The following is a 27,867-nucleotide window of genomic DNA, read 5'->3' as shown; positions in this document are numbered from 1 at the left end:
AACCTGGGACTCTGGCTCCACATGGCCCAGAGGGCAGTGGGGCGGAGCCTGGGCAGGCCCTGGGCTGCCACGCTGCAGCCAGCCAGAACCAGCCTCTGTGATCCTCCCTACTGGTCACACGTTCCAGGAGCTGTGAGCAGCCCCGCCCACTGCTTTTTAAATGCCCTGGCTCCACAAAAATCTGTTTTACTTGGAGACATAGGCATAGGAGTCCAACCACGGGCCAGAAGGATTTGTCCGCCTGACACCGAGGACATACAAAATGGCAGAGAAACGAAACACGCCGACAGTACACCAGCACCCAGAAGCAACTTCCCTATCTCTGCTGGAAAATTTCCAAGGAATAGAGAGAGCACAGAGACTCTTAGTGGCAGCAGGACTCAGAGGCAGGGTGCAGGGGGGCTATTGTGACATGCTCCAGGGAAGGGCAGCTGTGCCCTTGGCTAAGGAAGGCCCGGCCCAGAGGGGCAAGGGAGCCGGCGGACATGGAGCCGAAGAGGCAGCCCTCCCCGGCTCCGGAGGGCGGGAAGGCGGAGCCGCAGCCACAGGCTCCCGCCCAGACCATCGAGGGCCACGGCCAGGTGCTGCTGCTGCGCGGGCTCTGGCAGCAGGATGAGCCGTGCCTGGCCCTGCAGGACATTCTGGAGCAGGCCCCGACAAACAGGCCCGCCGGTCCTTCGTCCATCCGAGCCCCAAGCAGCCGCAGCAGCTCCAACAGCTGCTCCAGGCTGCGTCGCAAGCGCTCGGGCGACAGGTCTTCGAACGGCGCGGACTGCCCGGCAGCCAAGTCCAAACGCTCCGCCCAGAAGCTGCCGGATCCCAAGCTCAGGGATGACGCCCCGCGTGAGTGTGAGCCAGAGGCAGCTCGGGCTGTGCCCCGGGCCCCCGGGTCCGGGACCGCGGAGGATCCGGCGTCTGGAGGCCGGGACTCGCCGCAGCCTCCGGAGCCTCCGGAGCCCGGCGCGCGGCTGCTCCTGGTGCTGTGCCGCGTGTCCGCGCTGCGCTCGCAGCTCCCGCGGCTGCAGCTGCTCCTGCAGCAGGTGCACGCCCAGCACCGCGGCCCGCCCGCCGCGCTGGTCGGGATCGTGGTGCAGCCGCGGCGGGACGAGGAGGCCGAGGCGCGCCGCCTCATGGAAACCCTGCTGTGCAGCGCCTTCGCGCCGCCCAGCCCCGCCGTGGAGGTGCACACGGCCGTGTTCAGCCCCAGCCGCCCCGAGGGTACCCTGGACGTCCAGCGCGCCGCCAACGGAGCACGCAATGTCCCGGCGCGAGGCTGCGTCCACCTAGTGGATGGACAGACTCAGACGGATGGTGAGGGGCCTGAAGGCGAGGGGTGGGGGCGCCAGGCTGCCTGCCGCGGGCGTCTCCCGGGGGCGGGGGCAAACTTCATATACGGAGGGCGGCCTGTGCCCTGACCCTGCTGGTCACAGTGGAGGTCACCGTCCCTGATGCCACGGTCCCTCTCCTAGCGTACCCACTTAAACCGTCTGAGTGAACATGAACTGGACTTCCGTCCCCAAGGGCGCTTACTGGGCAATCCGGGGCCAAGGGTGTCCGAGTTCACTTAATTTCTGCGGAGCCCCTTGCCCCCTTGCTCACCGCTGGGAACCAGCCCTTGTAGGGTACAGGTTTGGGAGTTGGCAAGCCCCAGACCCTCCCCTCCTCCGCTTATTCCTTGCTTGGTTCTTCAGCCTCCTCCTCCAAGGGAACCAGGACTCCAATCAAAGCGAGCCAGTGTGCGCCAGGCCCTGTTCTGAGGGTTTCTCACGTCTAAGCCTCACAACAGCCCTCTCGGGAAGGTAGACACTGTTTTAGAGCAGCCGGCTGATGCCCGATTCTTCCTTACGGCCCTTGAGACCTTTCCTGTGGAGGAATCTGGGTCCCTCGCCCCAGACAGTTCATCTGCGGGTCTAAGGGTCCAGGGCAGTGGGCTCTTGAATGAACGGGAGGCAGTACCTCCCGTCTCCGGAAGCTCCAGGGCAGTGGTGGGGAAGAAGGAAGAACTCAGTGCAAGGTGGTCCAAAGCCAGGTGACTAGAGGCTCTGCCATTCTGCTGCTGGTGACCAGAGCAAGCTGTCCCCTCTGTGGATAGTTGCCCCCCCAACCTGTGGGGCCAAGGGCCAGCTGGCATCTGAGAGAACATCCAGTTCTAAGATGCTGGCTTCAGGACAAATGTTGACACACTTGTTCTGGGTGCCCAGGAGGGACCTGGAGGGCCAGGGCCATGAGGGACAGCCCGGTCAGGACTCTGTGCTGATGACCTAGCTTTGCCTCCCCTTTTACACTCATTCTGCTCACTCTCTGACAGGGTCCACAGGACTTCCCCACGGTTGCCACGCCCGGCTGGGAAAGCCCTTGACCATGGGCTGTTCCAGCCATGGTCCTCGGCCAAGGCCAGGAAACCCCAGGCCGTCTTTGAAAGCAACCCCTTAGTGATGCAGTCTCCAGGGTACCGAGTCTCCATCATCCACACCCACCCTGTCATCAACGGTTTCCCACTTTCTTTGTCTGCTTTCCTTTTTTTCACTTTATTTTATTTTTTAATTTTAAAATATATTTTATTGATTATGCTATTACAGTTGTCCCATTTTCCCCCCTTTATTCCTTTCTTCCCTGCATCTGCCTCCCACCCTCACCTCCCCCTTTAGTTCATGTCCATGGGTCGTACATAGAAGTTCTTTGGCTTCTACATTTCCTATACTATTCTTAACCTCCCCCTATCTATTTTGTGCCTACCATCTATGCTACTTATTCCCTGCACCTTTTCCCCAATCCCATTCCCTTCCTCCCCCTCCTACTGATAACCTCCATGTGATCGCCATTTCTGTGATTTTGTTTCTGTTCTAGTTGTTTGGATAGTTCGTTTTGGATTTGTTTTTTTTTTTAGGTTTGGTGGTTGATAGTTGTGTTTGTTGTCATTTTACTGTTCATATATTTGATCTTCTTTTTCTTAGATAAGTCCCTTTAACATTTCATGTAATAAGGGCTGGGTGATGATGAACTCCTTTAACTTGACCTTATCTGAGAAGCACCTTATCTGCCCTTCCATTCTGAATGATAGCCTTGCTGGATAGAGTCATCTTGGTTGTAAGTGCTTGCCTTTCATGACTTTGAATACTTCTTGCCAGTCCCTTCTTGCCTGTAAGGTTTCTTTTGAGAAATCAGCTGATAGTCTTATGGGAACTCCTTTGTAGGTGACTTTCTTTCCTCTTGCTGCTTTTAAGATTCTCTCCTCTTTAACCTTGGGTAATGGAATTAGGATGTGTCTTGGTGTGTGCTTCCTTGGGTCCAACTTCCTTGGGGCTCTCTGAGCTTCCTTTCATTATTTTTTTTCAAATAGGCTTTCAATTTCTTGCTTTTCCTCTCCTTCTGGCATGCGTATGATTTGGATGTTGGAATGTTTAAAGTTGTCCTGGAAGTTCCTAAGCTTCTCCTCATTTTTTTGAATTCCTTTTTCTTCATTCTGTTCTAGTTGAATGTTTACTTCTTCCTTCTGCTCCAAACTACGGATTTGAGTCCCAATTTCCCTCCTGTCACTGTTGGTTCCCTGTACATTTTCTTTTATTTCACTTTTTATAGCCTTCACTTTTTCCTCTCTTTTGCGACTATACTCAACCAATTCTGTGAGCACCCTGATCACCAGTGTTTGGTAGGTTGGCTATCTCTTCATCGCTTAGTTGTATTTTTCTGGAGTTTTGATCTGTTCTTTCATTTGGGCCTTTGTGTGTGTGTGGTCTCCACGCATCTGCTGCATAGTAAGGGGTGGAGCCTTAGGTGTTCCCCAGGGCAGGGCAACCGTGTTGCTACGTTGTGACGCTGTCTGTGGGGGAGGGGCCCAAGAGGGAACAGTGCCACTTGCTCCACTCTCTGCCGGTTTTTAGTCACTTCCCCCGCTTCCCACAAGCACATTGGGCCCTTCTGGTGCTGATTCCCAGGTGGGTGGGCTTGTGTACATTCCAGGACCCTGTGGGTTTCTCCAACGAACTCTCCTGTGAGGCTGGGAGTCTCGCCCGCTGCCTCAACCCCGCTGGTGTTTTGAGTCAGAGGTTTGAGGTTTTATTTCCCTGGGTTGCATGCTCTGTCTTCCTCCCCAGTTGTTTCTCCGGGTTTATCTGCATGAAGATGTAGGACCACCTGGTCTGCCGGCCACATGCAGCCTTACCGTGAGTCCTCCCCACCCAGCTGCCTGGCTCCGCCCCTCCTACAGGTCTGGATGAGTGTTTCTTCTCTATCTCATTGGTTGTTGGACTTCCATACAGTTCGGTTTTCTGTCAGTTCTGGTTGTTTTTGTTTCAAATTTGTTGTTTTCCTTCTTTGGGTTGTGCGAGGAGGCACCGTGTATCTACCTACGTCTCCACCTTGTTTTTGCCTGCTTTCCACCCTCGCCTTCAAGCAGCTTACGCTGAGCCCTTTCTCGAGACTTTTGGCTCTTCACGGCCGCCAGTGTGGGAGTGGGGACCGCAAGAGAAGACAAGGGTAGGAGCCTTTCTCATGCCAGGTGGACAGACTGTGATCTGGGCTCAGAGAGGGAGACATGGCTTCCGGTTGGAGCTCTTGAGAAAGGCTTTATGCGTGGATGGGTTCCCTGGAGGCGGATCTGGATGACAGAGGGGGAGAGGGGCAGGGTGCAGGGGGGAGGGCTTCCACAAATGCAGGGGAGTGAGGAGCGTTCACCAGACCTCTGATGCTCGTGGCGGGCTGGAGCCAGACGTGGGTAGAACAGACCTGGGACAGTGGGCCGTGACTTTGACAGAGGAGTCAGGCTTCAGGCTAGGAAACTGTGCTCCGACCCGAAGGCAGAGGGCGTAGAAGATGTTCTAGCAAAGAACTGTCCTTCTGGCCCTCCCTGTTACTCCACAAGTCCCCCACTCCCCCACCCCCCATCCCCCCGATCTTGGGACCATCCTCACTAAAGAACCCACACATGCTTTCTCCACTGCCATAGAAAAACTCCCACTCCTCCCAAAGCCGGACCCTCTGTGCTTCCTCCATTGCTCTCCTGGGGAGCAGGGACCTGCTTTCGGTGCCCTCCCTTGGTGTGAAATGGAACATAGAACATTCCTTTCATTCATCCCAGGGCATCCACCCGTGTGTGTCTGCACCTGTGGGATGCATTTAAACAGTGGTTCTCAGCCGGGGGCAACTCTCTGTTCTCCCCTCTCTCTCTCTCTCTCTCTCTCTCTCTCTCTCTCTCATGCACACACTGATATTTACCAATGTCTACCAGGGTCTGTAGATATTGTTGATTTCACAACTTGGAAGGAGCAGTAGTTGCTACTGGCATCGTGTGGGCAGAGGGCCAAGGATGCTGCCTACTGTCCTACAATGCGCCCCACAGCCCACAGCTAAGGACGATCTGGCCCCGACACCAGTGGCCCTGAGGGTGAGAAGCCCTGATTTACACCAGGCTGTGGCCCTTAGTCAAAAGCCCACTGGTGCCTGAAATCAAGTTTTGCAGAGATAAACACCTGAGGAGGTGTGACCTGCCTGCCAAATGTGGGCAGGGGTCCTGACCGGGTTCCAGTCTCTCTGACTCTAAAGTGAGTCCCGCCCTGGCTGGTGTGGCCCAGTGGACTGAGCGCTGGTCTGTGAACCGAAGGGTTGCAGGTTCAATTCCCAGTCAGGGCACATGCCTGGGTTGCGGGCCAGGTCTCCAGTAAGGGGCACGCAAGAGGCAACCACACATTGATGTTTCCCTCCCCTTCTCCCTCCCTTCCCTTCTGTCTAAAAATAAAATAAGTACAATATTTTTTTAAATAAATAAATAAATAAAGTGAGCTCCGCCCCCCCAGGGAGCCATTGCTCTTGACTTCAGGGATCAGGGAGTTACACCTTGTTGGAGCCTCCCCGGTCCCTGAGCCTCCTCACACTCAGGCTCAGCCAAATTCGACCCGGCTTTGCTGACCCGAGCTTCCCTTCACTTCTCATCCTTCGTGCCTTCTTTTCCTTCAATCCTCCCACTCGAGGTATTCTTTTAAGTCATTCATTTTAAGGCCAAGGTAATTCTCTGACTCCCTGTCGCCTTCTGGAGTCAGAGAAAGAGCCCTGAACAGAGATGTAATCAATTCAATCCCACCCCAACCCCCTCTCCCACAGCTGTGGGACTTTGGAAAAGTAATTTAACCTTGAACCTCAGTTTCTCCTCTGCAGAAAGAGGACCACAAGGTCTTTTCAGGCTCTGGAACCACTAAGACATTGCCTGTCATCTGACAGCTCGCGCCAGGTCTGGCCTTGCGTGGGGATTCCCCCTCACTAGGTCTACCCTACACCTTGCCCTGGGGTGGGAGTGGGACCCCCCAGAGGCCGGGGGTTAAGGGTAGAATACTCACCCCCTTGTGATGCGTCCGTGGCAGAAGTAGAGTCTCCTAATGTGAACACATTTTTTGTTGGAGTCAAATGTGACGTTTAAGGTTGTCTCTTAAAGAGCGCTTTTTTCTCTCCCAGCCTAAAAGGAAAATCACACTGTTAACTTCGAGACAGATTCATAGTCTCCTAACTGACTTGGCAAGTTGGGCGTCTGAAAGGTCGTCTGTTTGAGGCTGGCGCAACGAGTTTGAGAAAAATGTCGTTTCGTTTCCCAAACAGCTATTATGTGGTTAGGAGGGATTCTTTTGCCAAATGCTAGTGTTCTTATCAAAGTTGGAGACCCCACCCCAGTCCCTTCCCACCGTGGGGGAGGGAAGGTTTGGGAAGAAGGGGGGAGCTATTTTATGTAAAGTAATCTGGGGGGGACAGCGGAGAAGGTAGGAGGCCACGGGCTTTCTCTCCATGGGCCCCCAAGTCTTCAGTAAGGTCACGTAAAACACAGAATGTGTAGGGAAGTAGTTTGGGGGGTTTGTTTTCCGGTATTTGGTTTTTTGGTGTGTGGGAAACAGGGGCAGAGCGGAGCGGCACTCGGGGGCCTGGGAACACACCGGCAGAGGGGCCTGAGGCTGGCCCTCCAGTTGCAGAATCATAGGCTCCAGGTTGTCCCAGGCCCCACGGCCGGCCCGGCCCGAGTCCCATGAGGACTCTGGCAGCTGCCCTCTGCCCCTCCCAGTCGCTAGGGAAGGGGGAGGAGAGCAGGCTGGTGTCAGCAGAGGAGACTGTCCCCAGGTCACTGCCGTGGGAGTCACCCTGGCTTTTGTGACCTCACAGGAGGGGTGCGGGTGACCTTTCTTTGAGGTGCCTGGGTCCAGCCCAAGGCCAGAGCGTTCCCCCAGGGCAGGGACAAGCGGCCCCTCCGGGAGGGAGCCGGGCAATTAGGCAGCTCCATGTAGGTCCACGTTGAGGTCGGGAGGACCCACCATGAAGAAGGGCAAAAAGAAGAAGGCAGAGCCCAGACGCCGAGGCTCCACCTCGCAGCACAGTAGCTCTGACTCCACCCCCCAGCAGCAGCCCAGCTCCAACTCCACCCCCCAGCAGCCGCCCAGCGCGGGGTCTGCCCTGCAGCAGCAGCCCAGCGTGGGGTCCGCACCCCAGCAGCAGGCCAACTCGGGGTCCACCCCAGAGCAGCCCGTGTGCCAGGCGCTCGCAATTCCGGAGGTCAGGCGGTCGGCCCAGGGCCTGCTGCCTCAGAACCCTGGCCCGAAAGCGTCCTCTGGATCCAGGAAGACAGGTGCGCAGGTCTCTCTAGCTCAACAGTGCTAGCCTTTCTGCTGCCAGAGTCCCGGGGTTCTTACCCCAGAGGCCGGTCTTTATGGGGTGGGGATGCATACATAGCTAACGTGTATTCTGGAACTGTGCTTGCGGGGTATGAGGGTGTTTTTCGGGTTTGTTTTTACCCAAGAGACCAGGGCTCCTGGGTGTTCCCATTCCCCACCAAGCTCAGTCTCACCGGAGAAGGCAGCCGCGCATACGCATTACCCTTTAACGTGGTCGGTGGCGACACTCTCTCGTTGGAAGTCAGGTGCCACGTGGCCGCTCAGAAACAAACACCGAGGGCGCGCTGGTAGAATGACATGGTCCAGGACAAGGAGGGTGGTCCTACTGCTTTATTCTGTCCTCAGCCGGCTGTCCGCACCGTGACATGCCACATGCTGTGACAGATGCTTACGATCTAACCCGAAGAGGAAAGTCCAGGTTGACGGGGGGTAAAAGAAGTAGGGGAAGGCCAGAGGCATCCGGTGTCTGAGATTTGGTGGAAGGCGCTGGAGGGAAATCTGTCTGTCAGGTGGAAGAGGTGGGGAGGCTTTTTGCATGTTGTCCCCAGACGTCTGACTACGGGCCCATGGGCAGGGTCACCAGTCAAACACAGGACACCCAGTCCTACTTGAATTTCAGATCAACAACACAGGATTCTTAAAAAGTTTCAGTGTAAGGGTGTCCCAGATATTGCACAGGCATCCTGTGTTTCCAGGTGCTACATCCGGCAGCCTTACCTGTGGAAGACAGGGGCAGATTCCTCTGCTCAACATTAAAAAGTCTCCAACAATTAGTTCTTTCTGACGATGGAACGGCCGTCCGAGAAAAGTGGTCCCCCATCTCCGTGGGTAGCCAGAGTCTGAACCGGCGTCGGGGTGTGGAGAGGGAATCCGAGGGGCGTTCAGGAGGTGGGCTGGTTCACACCGCTGCTACTGCTGCTGCTGCGGACGGTGACAGCTGACACACACCCACACCGGGCAGTGACTGCGCACCCAGCACTCAGCTCAGCCGCCTGTGTTCATTTTCTCGTTTAACAGTCTTATAAAGGACATGCTAGTTGCGTCATCTCCACTTGATAGATGAGGACACTGAGGCCCAGACGAATCCAACAGCTCGCTCTCGGGCGGGCACTGGCCGCACTGCCGGAAGCGCAGTGGATTCTGGCTCCAGAATCCTCGCTCTGAACTGCAGCCCTCGCCTTCTGATCCCAAGAGGTCTGGTGGTCTCCCTGGAGGAAGAGCACCCTTCTCTGAGCTTCTCCTGGATCTGCCGGGAGCCAGTGCCCAGGGATCCGTGGTCCTGAGCAGGCCACCCTCCCCCGGCCACAGCCTGTCCCTCTGGGATGGGTGGGCAACAAAGTACGCAAGAGGTGTGAGCGTATCCAAGGTATCGCCACGTCAAGGCATTTCTGTGGCTAGGAATCCATCCCTTCTTAACAACTGGAAATGGTTTCGAGCTCTGGATGGCATATGTTCCGATCATCGACCACTGAGCGAAGCATGTCTGGAGTGTGGCCTTTAGAACTGATACCTGTGGAACGCAGAACTTGACCTTCCCAAATCTGTCCCTGAGGACACGTGACTCGCCCCCAGGGAGGAGCTCTGCATATGGAGGAGGCAAAGCAGGACATGGTGGTGGCTCTTCCGGAGTGACCGCGGACACCTACCCTTCTTCTGCCAAAGGCACAGCCCCCTTTGGAGCTGCGGGGGCGGGGGGGGACGTTGGCAGTAAGGGCTGGGAGCCTTTAAAGGGGGCTACTCTCTGAAGTCCACATCTCGTGTGTGCAGGAAGTATTGTCACTCAGGAAAACACACGTCTTCCGCTGGGATGACTACGGTCCATCATCGAAAGACGGACCACGGCAAGGGCCGGCGAGGCGGTGGGGAGACACCGGAAGCTTCATGCCCTGCTGGAGGGAATGCAAAAAGGGGCCGCAGCCGTGGAGAAGCCGGGCAGGCCCTCGAAGGGTGAGCCGTGACCCTACCCTAGGACCCGGCAGTTCTACTCTTGGGTACGTGCATCCAAGGAAATGCACAGCACCCGTCTGCACAAAAACTTGCCCAGGAAGGTTCACAGCAGCGTTATCCACGGGAGCCAAAGAGTGCAGCCAACTCCGTGTCCACCAGCCGACGAACGGATGGACAGCAGGAGGTTCGGCCACACCACGGGACACGTTGGGCAACAGAGAGAGGTGACAGGCTGACGCTCGATGCTGCGACACGGAGTGACCTCAGAGACGTTGGGCCAAGTGAAAGAAGCCGGTCCCCCTGAAAGCCCACATACCGTATGGTCCCATTTCTGAGCTGCCCAGATCAGGCACAGCCATTGCCAGGACCTGGGAAGATGGGGAACAGGTGGTGATGGCCAGTGCGTATGGAGTCGCTTCGGCGGGAAATGAAAATATTCTGGCATTATTCTGTGATGATGGCTGCGCACCATTGTGAGTATACCACAAAGCCACTGGACATGGGAATTAAACATCCATGTCAAAAAATTTTAACTAAAAGCAGAACAAAGAAAAAGTCTTCCCTTTAGAATCTCATCCCTCTGCAGTCCGTCCAGGAAAAGCCTCCGCCCTGGGCAGACCTCAGCAGGAGGGGCGCTGAGTTTGCCGAGGCCGCTCACGGGCTCCCTGGAGCCTTGGCTGGAAGAACCTGCGGCTCCACCAGGGAGCCAGGACCCAAGCAGCTGCCAGGGGAGGGAATTGTGCACTGTCCCGGAGTTCTGCTGGGACCCACGGCACCGGAGGGCCCGTGGAGATAAGTCTGGGGAAAGTGCTCAAGGAGAGTGTGAACTCCAGCAGAGCAGCGGGCGTCTTCCGGATGAAGCAGCGAACCCCACGGACAGGGAACGTGGCAGCTCCGGTGCGGGGATCCCGGCGCCACCTCTCGGGGGCGGGCGGTCGTCTGCTGCCACCACTTCCTGCGGATTCCCTGGAGAGAGAGAGAGAGAGAGAGAGAGAGAGAGAGAGAGAGAGAGAGAGAGAGACACGCTGAGCGGGGAGGCCCACTTCGCCCACCCACTCGCTCTAGGGCGCCTCCTTCCATCCCCTGAGCCTTGGTGTCCTTGTTCCGTAAGCTGAGAGCGACCGCATTCCGCTTCGCAGGACAGTTCCGACGGTCCAACGAGCCGGGGGTGGAGGGCAGTGCGGAGCCGCAGACGGGTGTAAGCTGGGGCATGGGGGTTCTGGTCGTCCCGGGGAGCAGCAGTCGATAAAACCACCGTTTCCCCGCACAGTTCCTGTCTCTCTGGTGTCGCCCAGGCTCTCCCCCGCCCTCCTGGAGGCAGCTGGGTCCCTCATCTCTCTCCTTTTCCGTCCACCAGGGCCTCCGACGCGGTCGGTCCCGCGCCCCTTCTGTTCCTGCACCACTTGCCCCGGCAGCTCTGCTTGCTGGCGTCGTCTGGGCCTGTGCCACAGCCGCATCTTCGATGTCCTTCTGCCTCGGGCCTGGCCGACCATGCCAGGGAGAGGAACCCCAAGCCTCCTCACCTTCTACAGGTTCTGGAGCTCGTGCCGGGCTGGGCCCTCGGGGCGGACGGTTCCCAGAGCCAGGCTCTGCCCGGGCCCGCCTGTAGCTCAGTCGCATGTAACTCCCTCTGCAGGCTCCTAGGCCGGAAGGAGAGCCGCTCCCCCGCCCCCCAGGGTGGCCACAGCCCGGGCTTCGACATGGCTCTTTCTGAGCAGACCCACCCCACCAGGGTACCCCACCTGCACGGACCGGCATGTCACCCGGGCGCTTCAGAATCAAATGCTCCGTTTGGCTGTCGGCCTCCTTGCGTGGCCCATACCACAGCCGAGAGCTTTAGGTTCCTGGCCTGCCTGTGAATTGCCCCTGGAATTTAGTCACAAATACGATTGTAACTCACGTGCCCCCTTGGTGATAGCAAGACCTCCACTCCATGCAGAGGGTCTCCGGTATTTCTAGCAGCCCCCCCACAAGGAAACAACGTCCCCAGGCTGGTCTGTCCATGGCGCGGCAGCCCCCACCCATGGCATCATCCACAGTATCTGTGCTTCTCTCCCTCCTCCTGGAAACCACCAGGCAGAACCTTTTCCAGGGGCACCGGCCTATGTGCCAGGGCTGGGAGAGGGGCCTCCCCCCACCCCCAGCTCCGGGCCCACGGCATCTCTGCCTGTACCTAGGGTCTCACCAATGTCCGTGGAGGAAGCTTTCCATCTGGGAAACTCACACCCCAACCTAAGAACAGAGCCTGCCCATCCCCCACCTTCCTCCTGCCCTTCTTCCCAGCCCCTCCCCCACCAGATCCCCTCTCCTGTCCAACCCCACAAAGCACCACCGCTTACACCTACGAAGAGAAACGAACAAATACCCAGGGGTGCGGGAAGAACACGCCTCGCCCTACAAATACTCCACAACCTGGGAAGTGGGTCAGGAAGGACCTGCCCGCCACTCATTATTAGCCGTTTTCCCTCACACTCAGCATTTCTGTCCATATGGTGTTAACCACGGGTCCATGGCCCTTTTGAACCCAACAGGCAGGAAACCCTAATCTGCACAGGATGCTAGGTACTAGGAGGGAAACCAGAACAGGGAACTTGACCCTTGAAGACTGTGCAGGCTGCACGGTAGGGGAAGACGCGTCCATCTAGACACTAAGATGCGAGCCAGGGACCCATGTCCTACCAGAGAGACTCAAAGAGCTTCAGAAGAACAGGGTGCTCGCTCCTGCACCGGGCCCCAGGGGGACTGTGTCGTGTCAGCCCTGTCTGGAAGGATCTGAGGATCCTCTGTGGCTTATTTTAAAGGGAGAGCTTTCCAGATGGGGGAGGAGACAAAAGCAAGGCTCAGAATTAGGAACGTGAGGGGGAAGGGGCAGGGGTGCAGTCTGGCTGACGCGTTCTGTGCAGACCTGAGCACCTGCTGCCGTGACCGCTCCTTTCTCAGTAGAGCGGGATGTTGACTCTTGGCTTACAGTACACACTCACGTTAGATAAGAACCGCTCCTGTAGTAGGATTTTGATCAAAGTGGGCATTGCACTTGGGAAAGCCTTTCTCACGGTTGTTACAGTGCTCACACGCTGTCCTCGTCCCGTGGAGGGTGTAGCTAGCGTGTGTGTCCTCAGAGTCTTCATTCCGGGTGGGGCTCTGCCACACAGCCGCCTCCGCAGGGTTGCTGTGAGGCCTGGGGAGACACGGGGTGTGAGGTGTTTAGCACAGAGCCTGGCACACAATGGCCTTGCCCACCTTCGCGACCTGGCGCCCCAAATGTCCAGGGGAGCCGGCATCCCAGACCAGCCCGTCCTCAGGCCCTGGGGTCCTGCGGTAGGGTTTGATTGGAAGGGGTGGGGGGCACTCTGTCCCCTAGAGAGCAGGGTCGGTAGGGGGGACGTGGGTATTCCTGCAATCCTGAGGGAACCCCGCAATGTCCCCTTCCCCGTAGACAGGCACTAAAGCCCAACTTCCCCCAACCGGTGGGCTTTCCGCTTTGCTCTACAGAAGACCTTCAAGAAAGCACTCCAGTCATCGTCATTCACGTGCTCCAAGCTCTCGGGACTGCAGCTGTGGCTCTGGGGGCCCTGGGAGCCGCCTACCACATCATTGAATCCTTGTGAACAACGCCCCGGCTCTCAGTCCAGCAGGTATGTGGGCCCCTCGGTGCCCACGGCCTTCTTTCCGGGGGTCCTCAGGCCCAGGGACTTGCCAGGCCTACATGCGGGGCTGATGGGGTGGGTGTTTGTCCCCTCTGAAGGGGGAGGTCTTTGCAGGGGACCACACCCCCCGGCCTCTCATGGGCGGCTTGAGAAGGGAGTGGGTCCTTCCTGGACTCGGGATGGTCTCTCTCAAGCGGCCTGGGTTGCTAGATCCGTTACTGGGATTGTCGGGACAGAGTCCCCCACCCCCCGGTGGCCTGGGACGGTTACCCTAGTCAGAGACACTGGTCAGGAAAGGTCAGAGCAGACCTTGCTACCCATCTTAGGGCCTTTCCTTGGAATTTCCTTCCTGCCTAGAAAGCTTTCCCTCTTTCCCAACATTTCCAGTCCTGCCCCCTCTGCGTGGCCCAGTCCTCTTTCCTCCATGAAGCCCTCCTCCCCCACGGCACCTCCGTGCTTCCTGCCGCCAGGCGAACCTCTGTTTCTCCAGCCTGGGCCACCCTGCGTTGTGGGTGGTTGTTTTGTGTGCGTGTTGCCCATCCCCACAACCGCACGGCGAGATCCGTGAGGGCAGGGAGCATGCCTCACACGGCATCTTCAAACCTCCCCTGTCCCGGGCTGGGCTCCCTAGAAGCAGAGCCTGAGACAGGGATTCGAGTGCACTGGATTTATTGAGAAGAAAGGGTCTGAGGGAGGGGAGAGAGGTGAAGGGCAGGAGCAGAGCAAAGACCAGGTGAGCTGATGCCCAGCCTCAGCCCGATGCCACGGGGGCTCTGAATTACACTATAGAATGACCTCACCTTGAAGCAAGAGGGTTGGCCTTCTTGTGCCCCTCTGTCACTCAGCACTGGCAACAGGAGTAGGGGTAGGGGGTGCCTACCTTTATGGAAAAACAATCCCATTTGGCTGAGGACGCGTCTCTGGGGAAAGGGGCAGCTCTGAGTCCTTCGCAGCCAACATTCACAACTCACGGGAGCTGAACAAAGAATGTTCCAGCCCAGAAAGGGGATCTGGGCAAGCACCAAGAGCACCCACAATTGTCCCTATTGTCAAGTCCACCCACAGTGAGTGCCTCCTAAGGGACAATGGGGGAAGTGAGGGGACAGTGGCAGCCTTTCAACCACCCCCAGACAACCACCGGCCGCAGATGTGGACAGGGAGTGGCCACAGGAGGGTACGCGGTGGGAGCCATTGCTCCAAGTGCCCCCAAAGCCCCACCCAGAAACTAAACTCCAGTGAGAACTCGGCACCTGCTCCAGGGCTCCGCCGCCTGATCAAGGCACATGCACAGAAGAAAGAGTAGGCGCTCCTGAAGCTTCATGAAATACACAGCTGGTGGGGGCCTCGGTTTCCTCATCTGCAAATAAGGAAGCTCACCGTGCCTTCCAGTACGAGGAGAGGTTCTTGGAGGACAGAGGCGGCCAGCTCCAGGGTCTGGTTGCGGTTCTCGCCGTGCCGGTGGTGGGAAGGCACGGGCTTCGGTGTCGGAGCTGTAGGTCCCGTCAGGACTGCTTCTGGTAGCTGGGTGTCAGGGGACACTGTGAGAGTCTGTGTCAGCTCTGCAGACGGTGAAGAAGCGCCTCCCAGGGCGACGGTTGTGAGGAGTAAGTGAGGGGCTGCGCAGGCGTGCAGGGCCCAGTCACAGGGCCTGGGTGGGCGGTGCCAACTGGCGATGTGAAGACTGCACTTGAGCTAAAGCGTTTTGTTCTGGAGTCTCCTGACAGCAGAGCCCACCGGTGCGAGCTCAGGTTCGGGGAGCAGGCAGGCCTGGGTCTTGTTCCCCTTTAACAGTCAGCATTGCCGGGGCCTGGGGCAGGTCCCAGACCCGTGCATTGGTAGGTTTCTACCTGCTGGGAGGCAGTTTAAGACTGATTTGATACGTGGATTATGAGTTTGATTACCTGGTATAAATTCCGGAAAATCTAATTCAAAATGGTGGTACGGAGATCGTCTCACGGACCAGTAGGACAGCTGGGAAGTGTCAGGGCAGGTCCAGGTCAACAGTATCATCAGAGAGATTCGGAGGGATTTTTCCAGCCCTCAGCTCTGACACCCTCAGCACAGGGCAGGCTAGTCCCTCCCAGGGGCAGCTGGCTGGAGAAGCTTCCAGAATCGCAGCCTCCTATCAGGACATCCAGAAGCAGGGAAAAGGCCAGCTCTTTCTTTTGTCTCTTTTTGAGTTAAGGAACTCTTCCCAGGAGCACCCTTCCCCTGCGTACTCACCCTGTCATTGGGGTGGCGTACCCATGGATTGGGTCTGATGCCCCTTCTTAAGGAAACTAGTAGCACAGGGGTTGAACCGTCATGGCTGGAGTAGATCCATCTAGACCCATCCTCTCTCTCTTCCCTGGCTGGGGCTGGGGTTGCTTCTGTCCAGGACGAGGCTGGACAAAGGAGCAGGGCAGCCAAATTACAAGGGACCCTGCCAGGAAATGAGTGAGTGTGGATTGGGGGGGCAGCCAGCAGTGCCCTCTGGCAAGAGTGTTTTTCTTTTTAAGATTTTATTTATTTATTTTTAGAGAGGGAAAGGAGGGAGAAAGAGAGAGACAGAAACATGAATGTGCGGATGCTGGGGGCCATGGCCGGCAACCCAGGCATGTGCCCTGACTGGGAATCGAACCTGCGATGCTTTGATTCGCAGCCCGCGCTCAATCCACTGAGCTACGCCAGCCAGGGTGCAAGGGTGTTGTTGAAGGTGATGTGTATCTAGCCAGTGCAGGCTGAACCTCAGTGTGCAGACCTGTTGGCTTAGCCCCACTGAGGGAGTGACTGGGCGAGCTGGTGTGCGGGGGGCGGGGAGTGCACTGTGGGGGCGCACCGAGTCATCTTGAGTTTTGTTAGCTCCACTTTAACGCCCTCTTAGACAGGCAGTTTGGGGTCCTTCTCGGTCCACAGTGAAAAACCACCTGATGACAGTGGCCAAGTCTCCTCTCGGGGAAAAGATATTTCCAGAATTTTCTTTCCTGAAGCTTAGTGTACCTCTCAGCATCCCACCAGTGAATCATGAGTCACTAAATGCACGAGGCTTCTACCCCTGTCCTTGTGGGCACTGAACGCAGCAGAACTCCCCCCCACAGCCTAGCTCTTGGGGAGCGATGCTCCATCTTAGCAGCCGGGCGGCAGGGGGGGCGAGGCGGGGTGGGGTGCGGTGTGGAACAGAGCCAAGAGCGTGCCTGGCACTTCGCATAAGCATGGTTCAGCCTGAAGGAAAGGCAAAGTCTCCGTGCGTCTTATCCTGTGTTTGGAAGAAGGAAGAGTAGATGCAGACATGGAAGACATTTAAATCCCAAACAATTTCTTTTCCCACTGGACGACGTCGGCTGTTAAACTGTCACCCATGAGGTGGTAAAACTGCACAGCCACCAGACTTCTGGTGTCGTGAAGTACTGTGTCAGCCAATGCCTCTGTGTTATTTTTTTTTCTTACAGATCCAGCTTCCATCAGGGATCTCCCTTGTCACCAAAATAGAACAGTAACACCAAAAGAATTTTGTTTCTGTAGTGTGTTTTACCCAGAGACGCAAAAGTTGGTCTTGGCAAAGAACTTGGTAAGGGATGTAAGGGGGCGGGGCTGTCTTGGTGACTTTCTGAGCCCCAGGTAAACCAGGGTGGGATCCTGCCATTCCTACCGGAGGCCACAGACCCCCGAGTGAAGGCAGCTTTCTCTACACACACTCCCAAAACAATCTGTTTCCAATGTTCCCATTCTAAAAGCAGGAATTATACAAGCTCAGCCAACACCTGACACAACCAGTCAGCTCTGCTTCCAGGCGAGAGGTCATCCCAGTTGGTGGGAACAGGAGGGAGGCGCTGGCTCCCTTCCAGGCCTGCACTGTGGAGAGGAGAGACCCTGTGCCCGGGAGTGCTGGTCTCTGGGACACGGCTTCATGCAGCTGCAGCTGCACCTGCGATGGGGGAGGCGCTGGGGCCCAGGGAGGCGTGACCTGCAGTCTGTGGTCTGTCCTGGTGACTTAGCTGCACTCGGCCAGGGCCCAGTTCCTGAGCAGCTGAGGCTGCGTCTTGGTTCCAGGAGATCCCGGAAAACAGTATAGGGAAGAGACGTGTGAGACAGGAGAGGAAAGAGAGTCACAGTGGCCGCTGAGAGCCACTGGAACTTAATCCTGCTGGGGCGACTCTAAGGCACAGAACACAGGGCTCAGAAAAGTTCCTCCCAAGAGGGGTGATTCACATACCCGTTCCGTCGGTGGTTGAAGGCTGCTGGGAGGGAGGTGGTTCATTCCCCCGCACTTTTGGCCGCTCTAGAAAGGAAGACTGCAGGCAAAGACAGGCAATGGTGGATGCTGGAGGTCCAGAATGCCTACAGCAGCTGTACGGGCCAGGGGATATGAATGGGGGCAGGCAGCCCGGAACTCAGGCAAGGGAGTGCACAGAGCCCGGGTGACCTATTGCACCTCTAAACGCTGCTCAGGCTGAGAACCAGCAGGATGACCCTTGGGGGGGCAGGAAGCCACAGCGCAGGTGTGATTGGGTAGGTGGGCCAGGCCAGTTACCCAGAACCCAAGGCCCACCCACCACCTCCCAATCCCAGGATTTCCCTTCCTAACATGTGCTGGTAGATTGGGAGAGGCTGCCCCTGGGGTGACCGGAACCCTTTCTGGGATGCCAGCCTCCCAGAGAGAAATGCCGTCTGGGAGGAGTGGGGTCACGTTCAGTCCTGTCCTGCAGGTCAGGATGGAAGGGCCGCATGGCCCCTGCCTCTGGTCAGTCTCGCTCCTCTTACCGAAGATACTTAGCTCCTTTTTCTGGCACGTTCATTAGGTCCCCTTTCATTGTACATGTTGAACAACCTAACCCAAACTGGTCTGAGCAAAACCACAACGTAGTAACTCCTATACAAGTCAAGAAAGAGTTCCAGTTCGGTCTCGGCTTGTTCCGGGGGTGCAGGCCATGGCCCAGAACCATCCCCCTCTCTCTGCTTTTGCAGCCTCGGTTCCAAGCTCAGGCAGGCTCCTCCCACAGGGCGGCCAGCTGGCTGCGGCAGCCACAGCCCGCAGCCTCTGAAGGTCAAGTCTGTCAGGGAAGGCAGCCTGTCCCCCAGCAGTCAAAGGCCCTGATTAGGTCTTTTGTCCCTCCCGGAGCCCGTGATCTGCTCAGGGGAACGCAGTGCTCCGACTGGCCAAGCTGGGCCTGCACAACCACCTTCGGAACTGAGGGTCAAGTCCATGGAAAGTATGAGGCTGAGAGCAGGGAAAAGACAAGAACAGTCATTTCTGGCAACCTGTCACCAAAAGAAATAGGAATGGGTGCTAGGCAGGTAAAAAGTAGCAGGTGTCTACTGCAGGTGAGTTTGGGCCAGTGACCGGGGCCCCGATGCTATCCTCCTCTTCTTCCCTTTCCCCTCCACTTCCCCTGCCCTCACCGCCACAGTGAATGCCTGAGGAACCAGGAGCCCAGAATCCACAGCAGCCTGGAGCCATGGGCCCTGGGTGGTTGGGTTCCCCAGGGCAGTGGTGAGCTGGGCAGTACCACCCTCCCACCTGCAGAGAAAGGTACAGGCAGTGCTGTGTCCCAGTGACTGAGGGTTCTACGGGCTGTTAGCGGTGAACGCCAAAAATGCAATGCCCAGGACAGACCCCGTGCAACAGATTTATCCACCCCCAATGCCCACAGCCTTCTCATTGGCAATCGCCGCCTTTGGGACTCAGCTGTGGCTGCTCCCGTACACTGCCCTCGCCTTGGGCCTCTCAGTTCTTGTCATGAGGGAAGGTCAAAGCTGGAAAGAAGCATGATCAAGTATATTTCTGAACACCGCAATAACTAAGGCTACCGTGGCGGTGAGTTTGGGGACAGCCTGGCTGAGGCCACTCCTATGGGCATCTTCACCAGGCTGGGCTCAGACCTTGGCTCTGAATGTGGTCTCCAGACCACAGACTGGTTATTCTTGAGAAACTCAGATCTGTCTCAGTGGTCCGACCAAGCATGGGAGAGGCACACAGGATGAGGGTACACAGGGAGAAGGGCAGAGCCGAGTCAAGATGCCCCATCCTCCTGCAGTTGCCCGTCTGGTCCACCCAGCCCATTAGTGCCGGGAGCCTAGGACCAGCAGAAAGATCCTGAGTTTTCCTGATACCACTACATCCTTTCCGCCCCCACCTCTGCAGGGCAACCACTCTCCCACTGGCCATGGAGCCCACTGGGCTACAGCAACCAGGGTCCAGGGAACCAAAGTGATAAACCCACTCACAGAACTCAGGTGACACTCCCAATGTCAGCCTCTTCCGTCTCCTACCTGGGTCCCAGGAGCAGTGCCATGTTGGGCAGGGCAGTGACCCAGGCCTGTAGTCACTGGTAGCCCACAGGAGTTGGGACAGCCCCTCACACTGCTGCTGCAAGTTTTGGCTTCACGGGGAGACTCAAGAAGAGCCTCTGTCCCCAGGCAACTCCTCTTCTGTGTATGCAGGGACGGCGTATACAATAGTAATACACTGTGACGCCTCACACAACCGGTTGCGGAGACTCAGAGCAGGGATTTGAACTGGCAAAGTGCCCTTGTCAGCAGTCTAGGATGCACTTTTGGCCAAAGCCAGGGGGAGCCGAGCTATGAGCTGACGAAAGGACTGGGACCGAGAAGCTTCTGAGGCACCTTCCTGCTGGGAGTGTGGCACCACTGGCTGCCAAGGAGGAATGTGTCCAAGACAGAGGGTCAGGTGGGCTCAGCTCCAGGGCCGAACCAAGGGACCCAGGCTCACACTTCTCCAGGAGGCTGAGAGCTAAGGAGTTCTGCTCAAGTCAGGGGTGACGGACCCCCGTTAAGGAGTGTATGAGACGGATGAGTGGGAAAGTCCACTTCCACTGCACTCGGGATAAAGGGCCTGGGGTGACAAGAAGCCAACTCCCTGGACTGTATTCTCTTTTATACCTTTCCCCTCCTCACCCCTCCACATTTTCTGCCCACCCCTTTGGCCTGCCCACCTCCAGTGGTCAACAGTGAAGCACTTACACCATATCCTGGGGGAATCTGATTATACCAGGGGTGTTGGTATTTGGATGAGAGAGTGGCACTGGGGTTCAGTGTAGTTTTACCTCAGGGTGCTCCGTTCTGCGGGTGTGGTAGGAGGTACTTTTACTGCAGTGATAGGCTGTCTTCAAGGAGGTGGTGTGCACGGCAGATCCCCAAGGCTACGATTGCTCCAAGAGCCCCAGGCTCCCAGGGAGCCCCAGGATGAGGCCCTGGAGCTGGACAGCACTGATGGGAAAGTGAGAGGGAGCATGGCTTGCATCTGTTTTGCACCTTTGGTGATTAGTATTTCATACACATTTGGGGATGTTGCTTTCTCTGTGGGAACAGCCAAAGGAAAGTATTTTTGTTCGGATGGGTTTAGAAATTGATTTGGTACGAGAAGCTTCAACTTCCTTGCCCATCTCCCTTCCCCTGACTTAGCAAAACCACACCCTGGTTAAATCCAGTCTTCTGCCTGCTGTGCACGTGCCCTTGTGCGGCGAGCTCAGCGAAGCACAGCCACGTGTGCTGCCGGAATTGCTCTCGTGGTGCGACCTTGAACTCCAAGTGGGCCTCCGTGCTGGCAGGGATCAGATCACCTCATATTCCCCAAGACCGTCTTCACACCTCCCAGACACACCCTGAGACTTCTAAGTTTCCCCCCCCACCAGCCCCTGTCCAGTCAACATCCTCACCCCCTCACCCAAGGCCACCCCTGGGTGAAGGAGGACATACTTCTGCCTGCTGTGGAAACCCACGTGAGTGGGATCACCCAGCACGCGCTCTTGCGTCTGGCTTCTCTTGTTCAACATAGTGTTTTGGACCTAAAACATGATGGACTACATATCCACAGCCCTGTATGTGTTCACAGCTTACTCCTTTTTCTTTCTCAGTAGTGGTTCCTGTGTGGTCCCAAGCCACGTGTAGGTGTCTGCTTGTCTGTTCCTCGACATTCAGATTATTTCCGACTGGGGGATTTTAAAATTAACTCTCAGTCGATATGGTTGTATAATTCTTCTTGCAGATTGAAGTTTTCATTTTTCTGGGGTAAACACCTAGGAATGGAACTGCTGAGACCTAAGGCATATGTTTACAACTTGATAAGAAGCCACCACGCTGGTTTTGAAAGTGGCTCGACCCTCTGACCCTTCTGCACCCGAGTGTTGGTGTTCCAGGTGCGCCCCACAATCTGATCATTTAAAAGAGTAACTCAGAGTATGTCCCTCTGTCGCAAAAAAAAAACCCTCTATTGACCTAATGACTGAAAATGGGATTATATTAAGGAATCGCTGTAACCTCTGAGGTGTGAAAATGATTTAGTTAGGCGTACAAGAAGTCCTTACCATTCAGGGACACAGGCGGCACGACTGACTGATGAGTTGCTGTGACGTTGGGGAGGCGGGAGATGGGGTACAGAGGAGACAACTGGCCGTGAACCACTCATTGTGGAAGCTGGGCGAGCGGTACACGCCCTTGTTTCTGCAATGAGGTTGTTGACACCAGAGCCAGACCGAAGTGAAGCCGTGGAGGCAAATTTTATTCAGGAACTACTGCGGTCGGGGAAGAGAGACCCCACCATAGCACTGGACTCAGTTCTGAAGTGGGCGGGTCTGTGGATGGAAAATTACTAAGAGGTAACGCAGTGGTCTGGGGGGGTGGGGTCCTGGCTAAAGCGACCTGACAGGACTCTTAATGAAGCAGGTCAGGGTGAGGGGTGAGGAATGGGATCAGGTGGATACCAAGGGTGGTCGGGTCACCAAAGGCAGCGGATTCTGGCTAACCTGGCCCAGAGGGAGTCCCACCGAAGTGGGACTAAACAGGCCAAGGACAGAGACTAAGGTCAAGGCCTAGGGGAGCCAGTTAGGTCACGGTGAGAATCCTTGTCAGTTTATTCATAAGAAAGATTTTTTTTAATCTTCCAGCAGTTCTCCATCTCAGAGCAAAAGCTGGGTCCTCCCCAGGTCCCCTTCCCTCTCTAACTGTGTTTCTGGTGCCGCGGGCCTCCTCCACTCCAGCCGGAGAAGCCTCCCTGCTGTTTCTGGCCCGTGCCAGGTGCCCTCCTGTCATGAGCGTCTGTTTGCAATACAGTCTTTCCTCTAAGTCCGCCGGCAACTGCTCGGTTCGCTGCCTGCTGAGCAGCCCTGACGCCAAGGAGTAGACCAGGGTCACACACAGTAACTACGCTGTTCACTCAGCGTCTATTGAATGCAGGGTCACTCAAACTAGAATATCAATGTACATTACTATCCTGCTCACACACTAACAATCTAAGAGGAATGTAACACACACAGGGCAATCAGCGGGGGATAAGGAACCCGAGTCCCAGGGTCTCCATCTGCAGGTCCGGGGGTCGGCACCATGGGCACGGGAGTCATCAGCATCCTGCAAGGAAGGATCCCTGGAGCCAGGTGGGCAGCAGGGCAGACAAAGACCTCAGTCCAGCAGGGCAGAGCCTCTGGCGAGAATGCCAAGGGAGACCGGCGTGGCAGAGAGCTGCACTCTGGTGTGCGGAGTTCAGCTGTCTCAGCAGTGGCCTGGAGCTGCCTCAGGTATACCCTTAAGAGTAGTGTACTCCACCCTTCTAGGTCTCTTAATAGGTGTCTTGGCACCCCCGATGGCGAGTGGGGAATTTCCCCAGGGGCCTATCCATGGGTGGTCCCACTCTGCAGACGTGGCTACTCTGGTCACATGTGCAGGTATCTTCGGTGTGTCTCCTTGCCAGGTGTGTCTGCTCTGACTTCGGTAGTTTTCTTCTTGAACCAAAGTGTCATGGCGGACTGGCAGCCATCTTGGTTGACATGAGTGACTCCATTGTGCTTTACATACTTTAAGCATCCTGAGCAGACCAATGCCATTTTATTGGCCCTGCTCTCCACACCTCCCCACTAGGCATCTGGGCTGGCCAGGGCCGCCTCTGCCGCTCTTCCCCACTTCACACAGGGCTGCTTTGAGCTGATGGAACTTGAGGCACAGCAGGTACAGGAAGGACTCTGTGCCCTTCCCTTGAAGCAGGTCACAAGACCCTCACGTGAGAGGCACCCCCTGCCCCCGCCCTGCCAGCATCCAGAGGACAGGAGTATCCTAATGTCCTGCCACGTTATCCCACGACTTCCCAATCATCAGCAAACTAGCGTCAAAACGCTCTGGTCTGACAGCTTCTTCAGGTCCTCAGTTTCTTTGTGAAGGCTCCCATGTCCCATAAAGCTTGTTTCAAATAAGTTGGCATGATTTCTCTCCTATTAATCTGCCTTTTATTGTAGAAGCGCCAGTTGAGAACTTAGAAGGGTGGAAGGAAAAGTTACTTTTTCTCCCCTACATTGACCTTCAACTCTTGGTTCAAATGTCCTTTTCTTAATGACGTCCACCCTGTCCACCCTGATTCAACTGCTCACCCTGCACACTTCTGTCCCCCACAGCCCTCGGTACCTGCTACGTGCTGTAAAGTTTACTTCCTGCTCATGGTGAGTATTTATTGCCCGTCTCGCTCCTCTAGCCTGCAAGCTCCACCGGCCAGGGATCTCTTGAATGTGTTGTTTACTCAAATATCGCCAACTCCTAGTACAGTGCCCGGCAGGTAGAGGGAGGTCAATAATACTTTGCTTGGATTGGAAAAAAGGAAGAGAGGGACAGAAGGAGAGAAGGAGAAGGGAAGAAAAGACAGACAGAAAGGAAAAAAGTGAGGCATACTGTAACATTTTTCAAGGGGAAGGAGGCCACACAAGGAGACATTTTCTTCTGCTAGGTGGTTGTCCACTGGATTACCTTATTTGGCTGCTTAACATCAGAACTCAAGGGTAACTTCTCGGTCCAGTTTATAGGCTGGTCTTAGAATAAACGCACCTGAAATGGTGGCCCGTGCATGCAGCAGTTCCCCAGGGGCCACCTGAGGTTGCACGTCCAGACCCTCAGCTCGGGTCCCAGGTGCATGCCGGGACTCTGCAGTGAGCACGGTGCTGCAGCCCCCACGGGCCCCGCTGAAGCGAGACAGGATGGGAAAGGGGTCTGCACGTGGGGCTGAACCCCACACAAGAAATGAACAGCCAGGCCTCACCCCTGCCAAGGCTGCCCCTGGGGCTCCGAAGGAGTTCAGAGCAGTCCCCCCAGGACGGGCCACTTCGGCACATAGGTTCTCCCCAGCCTCAGGCTGACCGGCCCTGCGGGTTCCCCAGAAACACTTCTCCCTTAATGAGCTTAAATGTGGGGCCTTGTCCACCATCACAGTTGTTACCAGAGGTAACTTTTTATAACCTTTTCATAAAGCAAAGCAAACTTCTAATTACCAAACATCCGCCCGTCTTATTGTCCGTTGAATGACCTTCCTCCTTTGAACGACCTTTCTGCCCTCTGAGTCTCCAGGCACCTGACCTCATCCCTTGCTCAGAAGGTCACACACACCGCATTTTCCCTTTCTGTCTCTGCGCCTCCCGGGTCGGTGGGGTCTCTGATTCTCATGTAGGTGGGCTTCCCAAATGTACGTATGTAATTAAATGTGGTCATTTGCTCTTGTTCATCTGTCTCAGGTCTATCTGATTATTAGACCAGCCAGAAGAACCTAGAAGAGTAGAGGAAGTTCCTTCCTCCCTCACGGCACTCTGCCCCTTCCCACAAGACCACATCCTTGAGACAAGAGGAGGCTACAGGGCATGGAACAGTGGCCCTTGGTATTGGGAATCAGGATGCATGTTTACCTCATGCAAACCAGCTCCCTGGAAACCTGCAGGAGAGACTCAACACACACGTCCCAGAATCCTCCCTGGCTCTTGGCAAACGTGCCTTCTCCCACCCCCTCAGCCACAGCTGCGGGGGACGGGGTGTAGGGGGGCGCCGGAATGCAATGTGCCCCCTTTCCCTCCCTCCTCCTGTACTGTTCACACAGAGCAGCAAACACAGAAAGACTTCATTCACAGGCTCCATCGCTAGGCTCTCTATTGAAAGCTTTCTGAAAATGCAAATTCCTCTGAAGTGGATTCTTGTCAAAGGCTTTCAAGTTGCACACTCCCACTGAGAGCAGTGAAGCAGACCAAGACTTCCCTGGGCAGGAGGCTCCATAAAACTAATATTTACATTTAAAGGAGAAACTCTGAACTAGCCAGAAAGCAGAACTTGCTGCTGTGAAGTCAGGCTTGACAGCTGCAAGGTGGGAACGCAGTTTCTAGGGCCTCACTTCCTGGGGAGTGTGCCTGTGGGAAGCCCCCATTTTTGCTGCCTGTGCCCCACCCCAACCTTGGCCTTGCCCCCTTCCGTCTTTCATTCAGCATGGGCCTGAGCTGGTGCTTACGTGAGTCCTGGAGGCCAGGGGCCTCAACAAGACAGACGTGCTGTCCGCCGGACCCTCAAATCCAGCGACATGCACAAGCCACTCCAGGAACAAAGCCCCCCCTCTCCAGGGGCCCTGGTCTGCCTGCTCCCTCACCCCACAGGACTAGGAGGTTCTAGTCCCGGTCCCTCCCCAGAGAAGAGCCCCCCCTTTGGGATAACTTGCTCATAAGCATTGGGCATTTTAAGCCTTGTCCCCACACACCCCTTCCCACACTGCCCCCAGCCCCCACCTTGGCTATTCAAAGACTAGGCCCTTTCCACCTTCAGCCAGGTTTCCTGGGGTGCCCCTCCCTCCCCCAGAGGCTCTCCCTGGAGGAGAGGGGGTACCCTCCCCTCCCTCAGGCGGCAGATGAGATCCAAGCTGAGATTACTGAAGACAGGATTCCTCTCCTCTCACTAAGCTTTACACCCCCAACCCAGAGATTACTTGGTTAAAACGGACATTTTTTCCTTGATTACACAGGATTTGATAACATACCATTGCTACCTGCTCTTTTCACTTCTCACGGACATCTTTCCACGCAGTATCCCACTCTAAACAGTCGTGCGATGTCCCATCATGTTTCATGATGGATCAGATGAGACCGTGGGGCTCACTGCCCTGCTGACGCACAGCCCTGCCCAGTGAATGCCGGCTGTGACGCGAGTCAGACTCATTCCCGGGGCAGAGGGAAGCTGGCTCCATCAGGCCGGTGTGGACAGTGAGGGAAACCATGACTCACCACCACCTGCACAGTCTGCAGACAGAGCCTGCTCTGCAGTGCGCTTGCTCCAAGGGTCTCGTCTCTTTCTCCCCACCTTGCATAAAATCAGCTTCATACAGAGACTGACTCTCCCTGTGGTTGTATGAAGACCGTCAACAGCACCCAGGGCTATGAAAGGTGGCAAAATATGCCACTGTGGCATAAGGATTGTTTTTTAAAGATTTTATTTAGTTTTGGAGAGAGGGAGAGAAACATTGATGTGGAGAGAGAAACATTGATCAGTTGCCTCTCAAATACTCACCAATCCAAGACTGAACCTGCAACCCAGGACAACCTTCACGTGCCCTGACCGGGAATCGAACTGGCGACACCTCACTTTGCAGAACAACGCCCAACCAACTGAGCCACACCAGTCAGGCCTGGCATAAGGATTATTTTGATCTAAAAAGCACTTAAAACACAAAAACATTACCTAGGAACAGATGAAGTCACTGAGCTAGCAGAAAGATTATGGGCAACTTGGGGCCATTTTTCTATGTTGGTGCATCTGAGGATGATATCAGAGCATCTTGAAGTCATAAGACCCGTGCACGGTCTGCACGTGTAAGGCTGTGCACAGGAATGCTTTTTATAATTGCATAAAAGTTCACAACATTAGGGCACTGTTTAAAAATTAAAGTGTGGTTAATCATAGACATAATACAAAACACTACTCGGTTTTTTTAAATGACAACGTCAGTCCATAGGTGTTGACATCAAAGGTTATCCAGACTCCACCGTCCAGGTGGAAAAGCAGATGTCAGGACCACATGCACTGTGCGACCCCGTTTGTACGAGTGTGCCACAGGCTGCGAGATCTGTAGTAGGGCGAGACTGTGTCTAGTTCGTGTCAATGTAAGAACGTCAAAGCCTATAAAGAATTTTTACAAGATTTGACTTGAGCCAAACAGAGGATTCACCTAGAAGCAGATCTCAACAGACTGAAAAAAAAAATGCTTCATTAGAATGATAGTTTGCAGCTTGTTTTATGTACTTGGAATTGAGGGACGGAAGCGGAGGAAGAGTCCGTGAAGGTGGGAGAAAGCACGGCAGGAATTGGACAGTTAAAATTATGTGTTCTCTTGGGGGTGGTTTTACCTGAGGCGTCTACACGGAGGCCTTTCGAAGAAAGGTGTGTTGAACTAGATGCACAGAAGCAACGGGCAGGCCCTGCTCACAGCAGAGATAAGCCTTTTGCTGAAGACGTTATACGCCTGGGGTGTGACTACTGCCCAACTTGCCCAGTTAGGAAGTCGCCCAGTGAGGTGGCTTTCCAGAGAACCCCCTCTCTGTCCACGTTTGGAACGCTGCTGCGCTCCAGGATGCAAAACTGCGCTTTACACGTATCAGACTCTCAATAAATATCTGTTAGGTGCTACAAGCTCTTTGTTAAAAACCTGGAAGGCTAACCCCCTCATTGCTAATAAGAAGCTGGACAATAGTTTTTTCTTTTTTATTGTTTTGTTTTCTGTTTGTTTGTTTTGTAATTATTTGTTCATTCATTGTGCTGTGCACTTTATTTATTTATTTGTTTGTTTGTTTGTTTTTAGAGAGGGAAAGGAGGAGGGGAGAGAGAGAGAAAGCATCAACGTATGGTTGCTGGGGGCC

At 55.6% G+C, this 27,867-nt stretch overlaps 1 protein-coding gene across 12 annotated transcripts; it reads left to right on the top strand.

Annotated features, from left to right (window-relative positions):
• The first annotated feature begins 203 nt into the window (after positions 1–203).
• On the top strand, positions 204–27,867 carry SPATA3 (spermatogenesis associated 3). Of its 12 annotated transcripts, none has more exons than XR_006786505.1 (5): positions 204–1,311; positions 10,948–11,122; positions 13,083–13,225; positions 23,614–23,658; positions 27,810–27,867. XR_006786505.1 is itself a non-coding variant. In XM_045845807.1 (4 exons), the coding sequence occupies exons 1-3, from the start codon at positions 486–488 to the stop codon at positions 13,186–13,188; spliced, it is 1,107 nt and encodes a 368-aa protein (XP_045701763.1). In that variant the 5' UTR covers positions 204–485; the 3' UTR covers positions 13,189–13,225; positions 27,810–27,841. The 12 variants fall into 12 exon arrangements, 8 of the variants coding, with proteins under 8 accessions (XP_045701763.1, XP_045701762.1, XP_045701761.1 ...); XR_006786504.1 differs by lacking the exon at positions 27,810–27,867 and adding an exon at positions 24,718–26,007; XR_006786507.1 differs by lacking the exon at positions 10,948–11,122.

Source organism: Phyllostomus hastatus, unplaced genomic scaffold, assembly GCF_019186645.2.
Source record: "Phyllostomus hastatus isolate PE091 unplaced genomic scaffold, TTU_PhHast_1.1 phas_contig_477, whole genome shotgun sequence".
Lineage (NCBI taxonomy): Eukaryota > Metazoa > Chordata > Mammalia > Chiroptera > Phyllostomidae > Phyllostomus > Phyllostomus hastatus.
This window is presented reverse-complemented; position numbering and strand designations above follow the sequence as displayed.

What these genes read in the sequence shown, in the direction of transcription:
- SPATA3 (XM_045845807.1), top strand. Translation starts at nt 486, where the DNA reads ATGGAGCCGAAGAGGCAGCCCTCCCCGGCTCCGGAGGGCGGGAAGGCG. An exon ending in TGGACAGACTCAGACGGATG is followed by an intron (nt 1,312 to 10,947) that starts GTGAGGGGCCTG and finishes TCCGTCCACCAG; the next exon opens with GGCCTCCGACGCGGTCGGTC. An exon ending in AGCCTCCTCACCTTCTACAG is followed by an intron (nt 11,123 to 13,082) that starts GTTCTGGAGCTC and finishes TTTGCTCTACAG; the next exon opens with AAGACCTTCAAGAAAGCACT.